Genomic DNA, 12307 nt, shown 5'->3' with positions numbered 1-12307 from the left:
AGGATTAGATAAAAGGAAAAAGATAATTTATCCCTTCGGGCTCTTTTCTCTTTTTACGCACCTCATTCCGCAGTTTATAATTTTTGGAGAATCCTAGTTTTCTCTTTGAGCCATGAGCAACTAAACCTCCCTATATAAAGGTTAGGAGCTCTGTTTATTGTATGGATTGATACTATTACTCTTCTATTTTAATTAATGTATTGATTTCAATTTCAAGAATTTGTTTTCGTTTTTCATCTTAAGGATTTAGGAAGATCGAAAGAATAATCCTTATTCTATTTGAGTTCTTGTAAACCTTGGAAAAGTAATTTACTTGAACACCAGCTTGAAAACAATTTCTCCTAAATAACTAATTATCTGAATTTAATGGGATACATGACATATAATCCTCTTATATTTGGGTAATTAGGGTTTTTGTGGCTAATAAATTAGAATTGGACTTAAACCTTAATTGAAATTAAGTGACCAAGGAATTGGCAGTTAACTAGGTTAGAGGAGACTAAATTACTAAGGAATTAGGGTTTAGTCAAATATAGTTTACCATGAATTAAATCTTGCATGATTAAAATAGTTAGAAAGAAATAGAAATCCGGAAGATAAACAACTCTGAAATCTTAACTGTTTTCTCATATATTCCTCACATCAATTCACTGTTTGCCTTTAGTTATCTGAATTTACTGTTTAATGCTATTAAACTCTCAAAATACCACTTTCTGCTTGTCTAACTAAGTAACTCATTCAATCATTGTTGATTGGTCCATCAATCCTCGTGTGATCGACCCTCACTCACCTGAGGTATTACTTGGTACGACCTGGTGCACTTGCCAGTAAGTTTGTGGACATTCTAATTCTGCACCAGCGATCCTTGGCTTGCTCCTCCACATCCTTATATTGTTTCTTCATCTGAAACTTTCAATCTACAAAATCAACAACTATTGATGGTCAAAGACTTAATAGTTTCTAATGGTTAGTGGAATTAAACTCTAATTATAAATATTTTTTCTGAGGGCACTAGTCAGCGTGTGCTAGCAACAATAATTGGGGGTGGAGCAGATAACATTTATTGGGCCCTTAATAAAAATAGTTTGTATGTGAGTACTGGGTACCGTGTGGCTTACAGGTTCTCACATCCTCCTATTGAATTTTGCCCAGAGATTATGAAACAACGAAATTTCTGGCGAGAATTGTGGAAGCTGAAATTTATGGAGAAGATTAAGATTTTTCTCTGGAGGGGCTTCTATGAAAAGCTTTCGGTGCTGCAAAAGCTTCATCATCGCATCCCATCAATTCAACCTACCTGCAAAAAATGCCTGCAATTTCTAGAAACAATCAATCATTGCATTTTTCATTGTGTAAAATCAAAGGAAATTTGGCTAAAAATGAGCTTACCTGCTACTAAAAGGAGCACCGAAGACTCTGATTTCTATGTTGAGTAGAATTTGAGAATGAAAATCTTGTGTACCCAACCCAATAACTCCTCTCAAAGAATGATGATGGTGATTTATCCTATATATGAACACCTATATATTTCTTTCATTTTATTAATGGAATTATCTAACTTTGAAAAAAAAAAATCGATAAAAAGTGTGAAAATTTTTACATATTTGCCAAAAACCAACAATATTTATACTATATATTCAGAAAGTCGAAACCAAATTTTAAATCGTCGACTTTCTCAACTATACAAAGACGGCAAGAAGTTAGACAATTAACAAAATGGAGAGTTGTCAGCATATAAAACCACATACACTTTGGATCAAGGATCAAAGCGCTAAAATGGCGTTTTACCACCAGTGTGCCAACCGTGTTTTATGCGCACCGACAAATAAAGGCTCACTGAATCGTTGTCCTTCTACCTGTTACGCGTCTTCAGATTTGTTTGTCCCATTGATTTTGTCAATCGATATGCATAATATATTCAAATTTAATTTTAAAAAGAATCAAAATATAAATAATTTATAAAATTAATAGAGATAAAATATAATTAAGATTTTATATTGGTATGATGTATATAATTCAAGCCATATAATATTGCATTAGTTTTTTTAAGTATAATATTGGTATCTGTAGTAAAGAAATAAGATAAAAATTTAATAAATAAAAGTTATCCTTAAAAATAGTAAACTAAAAATACATAAATGGAACAAATTTAGTCTTTGAATGTCATGGATATTCTCATTTATCTTGCATGGTTCGCAAGAAATTTAAAATTTTTATTATGTTAAAATAAATTCACTTAATTTTCTATCTATTTTCACTCTTAAGGGTATCTAATCTATTTATAGGTTATTTATTCTAATTTCTAATTTTAAACTTTTTAAATTTAAATCATAACTCATCAAATTTTAATTTTCTATCTATTTTGACTCAAAGGGATTTTAATCTATCTATAGGTTATTTATTCTAATTTTTAATTTTAAAATTTTAAAATTTAAATCATTACTCATCAAATTTTAATGAAAATTTGCTAGACTCACTTTTGTTTCTATGTACAATTAATGATTTTTTTAATTATTTCTCTTTCGAAAAAAAATATTTTCTTTTTAAAAAAACAAACTGTTCGGTAGTCGGTTTCCGGACAGATCGGGTGAGTGGGTGAGGGAGTGAGGGCGCCCTAGCTTTAGCCGTACTGGAGCCGGGTTTGCCGAGTAGCCGAGTACTTGCCGTGGAGAGAGAATGAGGGGAGTGCCACCTGCAAAGACACTCCGACGCTCAAGTCAGCGATGTGCAGGCGGGCAGAATGGTTAGGTGAAAGGATATGACGTACCTTGGGAAGGGCAGGTCCTTCCCCATTTATACTTGTCAGAGGTGGGCCCAGAGGGGACGAGCCCACTTTCCACGAAGATTCCTCCCAGCTGTGTTAGGGGGATGTGAGGACGCGTGTTCAGGTGTCGTGGCAAACGATGAGAGCTTGACCGTTCGGGTCGGGTTCTCGACGGGTCGGGCCGACGCGTACGTAGCTTTGGGCCAGCCCGCAACAGTGCCCCCACGCGCCGATAATCAGTCGTATAGGCTGTTGGCGGCGAGTCTTCTGTCATCGTTGTCGTTTGGTCGACCGCTCGTGTGAGTGACGCGCCGCCCACATGCGTGCCCGTTCGTGGTTCGGGGCGTTCCTTTGTCGCCTCATTTTTCGCGCGGGGCATTAAATGCCCATAAAAGATTGAAAATTCCTGTGTGTGTAAAGACAGTTCTGCCCCCAAGTCTTTCGCGCTTCCAATAGAGCGGTTTTGAACAGTTTCATGCTTCTCTTCTTCTTCCATTTATTTACCTCCCTGATCATACTGCCCATTCGTTCCTTCTTTGCTCCCATCACACAAAAGCTGTTTCCATTGCTCTAACGCACATTGCTCTAACGCGCTCCATCCCTGTTTGAACTTCCTCAATTCTTCCAGGTAACTGCTTCTTTTCCTTTTACTCTAATGGTTGTTTGCATGTCTGCCATGATCATTTTTCTTGTTCTTGCTCTATTCTTGCTCTCTCTGCTATTTGTGGGCGCATTTTATGGATGCACTTTCTTTTCCTTTTATTGATCCTTGGGGGGGGGGTTTATGCTTTTGTTCGGTCTTGGTTTGTCTGGTCCCCCTTGTGGCTACGGCACGAGGGGTTTCTTTGGGTTTTTCCCGGATTCCGACCTCACGGACTAACCGCGCGGTGCCCCCACTGTAGGTATGCCTCGTGTCGTTAGCCGAGCTTCGACCTCCGCCGCGGGTTACGACCCGTACGCGTGGGTAGTTTCCGACCTCAAGAACTCTCCCAATCAGATGGGGGAGGAGGAGCTAACGAAGTTTCGCCAAGCCGAGTATCTCTGTGGGGGTACTGACGAGGAGGCGAACTATGATGTTTATGTCCCCGCCCCCCACGAACGGCTTTATGAAATTAATTTCAATGCCCCCCGGGTTGCCGATTGGATTTGGTTCTACAAGGCCATGTTCACTCAGGTCGGGGTCCGCATCCCCTTTTCCCCCTTCCAGATGGGCCTCTTAAATCGGATATCCGTGGCACCATCTCAATTGCACCCGAACAGCTGGGCGTCCATTCGCTGCTTTGAGATGGTGTGCGAATATCTAGAGCTGCCGACCTCTGTCGACGTCTTCCTTTTTTTCTTTACTTTAACTAATCCTTCCAAGGAGGGGAAACACAAGAAGGGGTTCATGTCCTTCCGGTCTGCCCAGGGTTGGAGGATCTTTGGCTTGTTCGAGGACTCCTATCATGGGTTCAAGGACAAGTATTTTAAGGTCCGTCCGGCTAAGGGTCGCCACCCTTTTTGGTTATCCTTGGAAAAGGAGCGCCTCATCCCGACGTATTGGAGTTTCGGGGCGGGGTCTAATCCTTTTATCAAGGTTACTTATAAAGGGATGTCGGCTGTGGATCGGCGGATAGCCGACATCTTGTTGGCGGTTCTTGGGAGAAATAACGTGAATCCCCATCTTCTCATGGGAAATCGTGAGGTTGCCAGAGATTATGTCTGTGAGTCCTTCTTGCCGTGTGGTCACTTGTTTAAATTTTCCTATTGCTTCTTTTGTTTGGCTTGTTTGACTTGTTCGTTTTTCAAATTGTTTTGTAGTGGGACTTTCTGCCGAGGTGACCGGCATGGACAACTTGTTTCATACTTTTCTTCAAGATGACGAGGGTGAGGAGACCGCAGAACAACAGGCAACGGTTCCTCCAGAAGTGCCTGCTGCCGACGTCGATGCGTCCGCAAAGGCCGCCACCCCGACCTCCGCCGTTACCCCGACTTCCGCGACTCAGATTCCTCCAGAAATTGCTATTCCTGGGCAGTCTTCTTCTTCTCGTCGGGAGGAGGAGGAAGAGTTGTCCGTCATCCCTACCCCCAAGAGACAGAGGTCCCAGTCTAGTCCTGAGGGTGTTTTGACTGTTATGGAAAGGAACTTTGATGCCAGAACGTTCATAGACGCTCAACTGCTTCCGGGCACAGAGGATCATTTCCATGGTACCGACTTCTCGGGGCAGGCTCGATGGATGTACCGCACCCTCCTTCGCGGCGCGGCCATAGCCCGGAAGGCGGAGTTCGAACTTTCTGGCATGGCCTCACTTCGTCGGAAGCTCGAGTCCGCTGTTGATGCCAATAACAAGTACAAAACTCAAGTTAAAACACTTCAGGATCAGCTGATTGAAGCAGGAAATAAGGTTGATGCTGCTGAGAAGAAGGCTGCTTTGGCAGAGGAGAAATTGAAGACTGCCGACGCCTCCGTATCCCGTCTAACGGAGCAAGAGACAACTTTGAAGAGCCAATTGGGTGCCGCACAGAGTCGGGTGTCCGCTCTGGAGAAAGAGCGGGACGAAGCAGTGGCGGCTACCAAGGTTGCTCGGGAGGAAGCCGAGTTGTTCAAGCGGAAGCATAAGGAAGTCAAGGAGCAGGGCAAAAATGCGATTTTTATGACTGAGGAAGCCCTCAAAGCTCAGGTGAAGATCGTTTCCCCGGACTTCGATGTGTCGGCGATTGGAGTTTTCAAGACCATTAAGGATGGCAAAGTTGTCGATATGCCGAAAAAGTGATGTTTGTATTGTTTGTACTTTTTGTTGAACGTTGTTATGACTTTGGTGCCCGTTAGTGGGTTTGTGGGCTCGTTTGCCCGTAAGTTTAACTTTTCTTGTTTTATTCGCCGTCGAATTACTTCGTGTTTCCGTTTACTCGCGTTAGCCATTTATGGCGTGCGTTCTTGTTGTGGTCGTTCATCATAATTTTTGAACTGAGGGGCTCCCGGGGTGATCAGTCCCGAGGCCTCGCATCATCGTTCTTATAATGGTTGCTCAGAGAGTTAGCATTTGGAAAACGGCATAGACAGATATATAATGTAGAAAGTTAAGAGTTTAGAAAATAACATAGGCAAATGTAGCATGTAAAGAGTTAGGAGGGTTTAATCATTATATCAAAGATACTGAAGTACTATTACGAAATAGATGGCTTATGAATAAAACCTCCTTAAGTTATCAGCATTCCATGTTCTTGGGACCTCCTTGCCGTTGAGTCTCTCTAGCTTGTATGCTCCTCTTCCGATTACCTCCTTGATTCGGTATGGTCCTTCCCAGTTCGCCGCTAGTTTGCCTCCTCCCGGAGCAGACGGGCCGATGTCGTTACGTCTCAGGACGAGGTCGTCTTTTTCGAACTTCCTTTTGAGTGCTTTGGCGTTGTATCGTAGAGCCATCCTCTGTTTTAGCGCTGCTTCTGTCAGATGGGCCATTTCCCTGGTTTCTTCTATCAAGTCTTTCTCGACGGCTTCGTCTACTCCCTTCAAGAGTAGCCGTGGGCTTGGCTATCCGATCTCTACGGGTATCACCGCATCTGACCCGTAGGTTAGTCGGAAGGGTGTCTCTTTGGTGGAGGATTGTTCGGTTGTTCGGTAAGACCATAGGACCGAGGCCAGCTCGTCGGCCCAAGAGCCTTTCTTGCTATCCAACCTCTTCTTGAGTCCTTGCAAGATGACCTTATTTGCGGATTCGACCTGCCCATTTGTCTGTGGGTGTTCTACCGAGGAGAATCTCTGCTTTATGCCCAGGCCGGTGAGGAATTCCGTGAACTTTTTGTCGGTGAATTGTGTCCCGTTGTCCGAGATGACGACCTCCGGGATACCAAACCGTGTTACGACTTGTCTCCACATGAATTTCCTGCAATTGGACGAGGATATGCTGGCCAGCAGTTCAGCCTCTATCCATTTTGTGTAATAGTCGATAGCGACTATGAGGTATTTGACCCCGGGCCGACGGGAAAAGGTCCTAAGAGATCGACTCCCCATTGCGAGAATGGTCGAGAGGCCGTTAGCAAGTTGAGCTCAGAGGCGGGTGCACGATGGAAGTTGGCGTTTTCTTGGCACTTGACACACTTCTTGACGAACTCCTTGGAGTCAGCCATCATGGACGGCCAGTAATATCCTGCTCGGATTAACTTCCTTGCTAGGGCTTTGCCGCCTATGTGGTGGCCGCAGCATCCCTCATGGACTTCCCTGAGGACGTAGCCCGTCTGGTCGGGATGTAAACACTTCAGCAGGGGATGATTGAATCCTTTCCTGAAAAGCTGGCCCTGGATGATGGCGTATCTGGCGGCTTCCCTTCTTAGCTTTTTGGCATCTTTTTCGTCGTTGGGGAGCTTGCCGCTTTCTAAGAAGTCGATAATGGGATCCAGCCAGGAGGGGCTTAGCTTCGAAAGGTGTAATGTGACTGCCGGCTCTCTTAGTTTTCCTTGGATTAGAGATCGGTTACCCTCTCCCGGTTTGGTGCTAGCCAACTTTGACAAGTGGTCTGCCTGTGTGTTCTTTTCTCTCGGGACGTGCTGGATCGTGACTTCTTCAAACTTTCGGCTCAAGTCCTTGACTTTTTCCAAGTACTTCTGTAGCAGCGAGTCCCTAGCTTGATAGCTCCCGTTTACTTGGGAGGTGACGATTTGCGAATCGCTGCATATCTCCAACCTTGTTGCCCCGACCTCTGCTGCTAAGGTTAGGCCTCCTATGAGGGCTTCGTACTCTGCTTGGTTGTTTGAAACGGGAAAATCGAACTTAATCGATTGCTCATACACGACTCCAGCCGGGCTTTCCAGGATAACCCCGGCACCCCCGAACGTCTGGTTGGAGGCTCCGTCTACATGGAGTTTCCACCGTGTGTTCGAGTATTCGGCCGGGTCCCCCGCTACTTCCACTAGAAAATCCACCATTGCCTGCGCTTTGATGGCCTGCCGGGGTTCATATTGTATGTCGTATTGAGAGAGCTCAATCGACCAGGTCATCATTCTCCCCACCAAGTCGGGTTTTTGAAGCACTTGCCGGATCCCCTGATCTGTTCTCACGACGATCCGGTGGCTCTGGAAGTACTGCTTTAATCTCCTCGAAGAGATCAGGAGTGCCAGAGCTAACTTCTCCAATTTGTTATATCTCAACTCTGCCCCCTGTAAGTCCCTGCTGACAAAGTAGATTGGTTGTTGTGTCCTTCCTTCTTCTCGTACTAAAACTGAGGCCAAGGCTTCTCCTGTTATGGCGAGGTACAGGTACAACGGCTCTCCTTCTTTTGGCTTCCCGAGGACGGGTGGTGTCGCGAGGATTTCTTTAAAGTTTTGAAAAGCTTCCTCGCATGCGGGGGTCCATTCGAACGCTATTCCTTTCTTCATGAGATTGAAGAATGGTAGGGTCTTTGTTGCCGATGCTCCAAGAAATTGTGACAATGAAGCCAGCCGACCTGCCAACCTTTGGACTTCCTTGATACTGCCCGGGCTCTTCATTTGGAGTATCGCCTGGCACTTCTCCGGGTTGGCTTCTACCCCTCTTTGGGTTATCATGAATCTGAGAAACGTTCCAGCTTCCATGGCGAAAGCACACTTGAGGGGATTCAGCCTCATGCCGTGTTGTCGAAGGGACGCAAATACACTCGCCAAGTCACTCAAAAGGTCGTCAGGTCGTGTTGTTTTTGCGAGGATGTCATCCACGTAGACTTCAACTGTCTTTCCTATGAGGTCGTGGAATATTCTGTTCATCAACCTCTGATACGTTGCCCCCGCATTTTTTAGGCCGAATGGCATTACCTTATAGCAGAAAGTTCCTCCTGGCGTTATGAACGCCGTCTTGTCTTCGTCTGGACGGTGCATCGGTATCTGGTTGTAACCAGAATAGGCGTCCATGAAACTCAGATACCGGTATCCTGTCGCAGCGTCGACGAGCGCATCTATGTTAGGGAGGGAGAAGCAGTCCTTAGGACATGCTTTGTTGAGGTCGGTGTAGTCCACGCACATTCTCCACTTGCCGTTGTGCTTTTTTACCAGTACTACATTCGAGAGCCATGTCGAGTAGTCCACTTCCCGTATGAAGCCTGCTTCTAGGAGGCTGGCCGTCTGTCTGGCCACCTCCTCCGCTCTTTCCGCCGACATCTTTCTCCTCCGTTGGGCCACCGGGCGTGCTTCCGCCTTGACGGCTAGATGATGCGAGATGATTTTTGGGTCTATGCCCGGCATGTCGGCTGGCGTCCAGGCAAACAAGTCACTGTTGGCTCTTATCATTTCGACCAAAGTCTCCTTCAACTCGTGTGGGAGGTTTTTGTTGACGAATGTGAATCTTCCCTCTTCGTCATCGATTCTGAACTTCTCCAGATCCCCTTCTGGTTCCGGTCTAGGCTTGTCGTCTATTCTGGCATCCAGGTCGGCTAGGAACACACCGGACGCCTCCTTAGATTTCTTTCTGAGGGAGAGGCTGGCGTTGTCGCAAGCGACCGCCGTCTCGAGTTCTCCCCATATGGACCCTATGGATCCGTCCTCGGTAACGAATTTCATGATCAGCAGCTTTGTGCTGATTATGGCTTCAAAATCATTGATCGTTTTCCTTCCCAGGATGATATTATAGGCGGTGGAGTCTCGGAGGATCACGAACTCGGCCATCGCCGATCTCCTGCCCTGGGATTGCCCTATTGAGATTGGCAAGGATATTATTCCATCCGGTTTGATGAAGTGGTCGCCCAATCCTATTACCCCGTGTTGGTGAGTCGTCAGATCGGCATCCTTTAACCCTAGCGCATCGAACACGTTGCGGAACATGATGTTTGAATCTGCTCCCGTGTCAACAAGGATGCGCTTGACGAGACCGGTCCCTACTCTGGCCGTTATGACCATGGGTGGGTTTTCCGGGACGTCGTCGAACCACTGGTCTTCTGGGTCGAAAGAAATGAATGGAGGCTTCTTAGGGTTGCGGGTCGACGAGGAGGAGATCGACAGTATCTTGGCGTCCTTCTTATGTGTGGATTTGGATCTTGGTGCGGCATTTTTGGCCGTCACTACGTTTATCACGGTGAGGCCGTGTTCTCCACCTTCTGGCTCTTGCCGCCTTTTTGCCGAACGGGTTTTGCCTTCCTCGTCTTGGTCGCGATAGCGCCTCCTTGGCTCCCTGATTAGGTGGGAGAAGGCCGCTAGTTTACCTTCCCTTATCGCTTGTTCCAACGCATCCTTCAGGTCGAAACAATCCTGCGTTAGGTGACCGTAACCCTTGTGGTAATCACAATAAAGGTTCTTGTTCCCTCCGGTGCGGTCTTTGAGTGGTCGGGGCTTCGGCAGGATTCCTTTCTCGGCTATTTGTTGGTAGACTTCCACGATGGGGAGATTGAGCGGGGTGTAGTTGGTGAATTTTCCGACTCGGGGGAACGTCCTTTGTGCCTTACTCAGTGCCTCTTCCCTGGTTTGTCCCTTCGGCTTTTCCCCATTGCCCTGTTGCCGGGTTTGGTTGTAGCTAGGCTGCCGTTTATTGGCGGCCACGACTCGACTGACTTCCTCGTCGTTTATGTACTCCTTGGCCACTGTCTGGATTTCATGCATTGTCCACACCGGTTTCGTGGTAAGGTGTTTTCGGAAGTTCTCGTTGAGGAGGCCGTTTGTCAGACAAAGACTGGCCACCGAGTCGGTTAAGCCGTCGATTTCCAAGCATTCGTCGTTGAACCGATCTAGGTACCTCCTGGTCGGTTCTCCTTGTCTCTGGGTTATCCCTAGAAGGTTGATAGGGTGCTTGGCCTTTGCTATCCGTGTTGTAAATTGTGCTAGGAATGCACGGCTGATGTCCGAGAAATTGTAGATGGAACCTTGTGGGAGGCCGTTAAACCATCTGATCGCTGGACCTGCTAAGGTTACCGGGAAGGCGCGGCATCTTACTTCGTCCCCTACTCCCTCCAGATTCATCCTGGCCTCAAAGGCCGTGAGGTGTTCTAGGGGGTCTTGAGTTCCGTCGTACCTCATGTCCGTTGGTTTGTCGAAGTGTTTCGGCAACCGGACCTCGAGGATGGATCGGTGGAATGGGGTAACGCCCATTATCACAGGTTGTCGTGTTCTCTCGGATCTCCCTTCCCCGTCTTCGCGACCTCTCGCCGCGCGGCGGGTCAGTCTGCCGCGGGAGTAGATGATCCTGTCGTTTCGTCTTCTCGGTATGGGTGACTCCTCCCGCGTGCTCTCCGCTTCCGTTCGGGATGCGGATGTACGCCGCGGGCGGCTTCGGTGAGAGTCTTCCTCCTCGCTTCCGGGAGACGGGGTATAGCTGGGATCGGTAGTTCGTCCATCCCGCTCCCGGTCGGCCAGCTGTCGTTCTAGGTTCTGAACCCTGTGGCGTAGCTCCTGCATTATTATGGCGCTATCGCCGCCTGTTCCCCCGAATGGTCGTGTTCTCGTGTGTTGTTGGGGGGACCTCCGCCGCCCCCTTAGCGAGGCGACGGAGGCCGCCCCCTCCGCTCCGGCTGCTCGGGCTTGGTCTCCGGGACCCAGCACGACTTCCATTTAGGCAGGGAATCCCCACAGACGGCGCCAATGTTCGGTAGTCGGTTTCCGGACAGATCGGGTGAGTGGGTGAGGGAGTGAGGGCGCCCTAGCTTTAGCCGTACTGGAGCCGGGTTTGCCGAGTAGCCGAGTACTTGCCGTGGAGAGAGAATGAGGGGGGTGCCACCTGCAAAGACACTCCGACGCTCAAGTCAGCGATGTGCAGGCGGGCAGAATGGTTAGGTGAAAGGATATGACGTACCTTGGGAAGGGCAGGTCCTTCCCCATTTATACTTGTCAGAGGTGGGCCCAGAGGGGACGAGCCCACTTTCCACGAAGATTCCTCCCAGCTGTGTTAGGGGGATGTGAGGACGCGTGTTCAGGTGTCGTGGCAAACGATGAGAGCTTGACCGTTCGGGTCGGGTTCTCGACGGGTCGGGCCGACCCGTACGTAGCTTTGGGCCAGCCCGCAACACAAACTAAATTCATACTCAAATTTTGGAACGTTGATGGTCCTCTCGTAATCATTATTACAGAAAACAAGACAAGCATTATTCACCGTTTTTGTTAAATTTTAAAATTATTAAATAAATTTTAAATTGAGAGTATTTTTAAATGTAGGAAAAAGGGAAGTAGACGAAAAACAAATTGATTTTTAAAACATTAAAATTGGTTTGTACAATGTTTAAAATTTGAAATTTCAATATTTGGCATACACTCGATCATTAGTCCCTATAAATTTGGGGCACCTCAGTAGTAAATTGTTAAAAGTTTTATAATTTATTTCTTGAGAGAAATCTTAGTTAATTTTCGCTTGAATTAAATATTATCACAAAAATTATGTCTACGAAAGGAAAAGGGAGAAGTAGGAGACCGAGCAAGGAAAGAAGTAGAACTACGATCAATCTCACTAGCAAATTAACAAAGCATTGTATAAACTTCATGGAAAAGAGTAGGCCAAAGCAAAAAAAATAGAATGCTGAAAGAAATAATAAATACATCATCGAGGTAACTGATTTAATTCTATTCTATAATTGAATCTGATAATTATATTATGGTTGGTCTATATGAATACTGGATTTA

The 12307-nt window shown here is 46.6% G+C and overlaps 1 protein-coding gene and 1 long non-coding RNA gene across 2 annotated transcripts; both read right to left on the bottom strand.

The window, feature by feature from the left end:
* Positions 1 to 597: 597 nt before the first annotated feature.
* Positions 598 to 1748, bottom strand: LOC112804124 (uncharacterized). The gene is made up of 3 exons (XR_003202744.3): positions 1390 to 1748; positions 1119 to 1310; positions 598 to 917 (listed from the first exon to the last, which is right to left on the bottom strand). It is a non-coding gene; the product is annotated as an uncharacterized lncRNA (long non-coding RNA).
* Positions 1749 to 6697: 4949 nt separating this feature from the next.
* Positions 6698 to 11245, bottom strand: LOC140184839 (uncharacterized). The gene is made up of 2 exons (XM_072238026.1): positions 10434 to 11245; positions 6698 to 10370 (listed from the first exon to the last, which is right to left on the bottom strand). Exons 1-2 carry the CDS (start codon positions 11243 to 11245, stop codon positions 6698 to 6700), a joined length of 4485 nt encoding a protein of 1494 aa, XP_072094127.1.
* Between the last annotated feature and the right edge of the window lie 1062 nt (positions 11246 to 12307).

The sequence above is a fragment of the Arachis hypogaea genome, chromosome 5 (genome assembly GCF_003086295.3).
Source record: "Arachis hypogaea cultivar Tifrunner chromosome 5, arahy.Tifrunner.gnm2.J5K5, whole genome shotgun sequence".
Lineage (NCBI taxonomy): Eukaryota > Viridiplantae > Streptophyta > Magnoliopsida > Fabales > Fabaceae > Arachis > Arachis hypogaea.
This window is presented reverse-complemented; position numbering and strand designations above follow the sequence as displayed.

Excerpts from the sequence above, each read along its gene's own strand:
- LOC140184839 (XM_072238026.1), bottom strand. The coding sequence starts at position 11,245 with ATGGAAGTCGTGCTGGGTCCCGGAGACCAAGCCCGAGCAGCCGGAGCG. Across the intron at positions 10,371-10,433 it reads CAAGGAGAACCGACCAGGAG|TCTTTGTCTGACAAACGGCC; the intron begins GTACCTAGATCG and ends CTCGGTGGCCAG.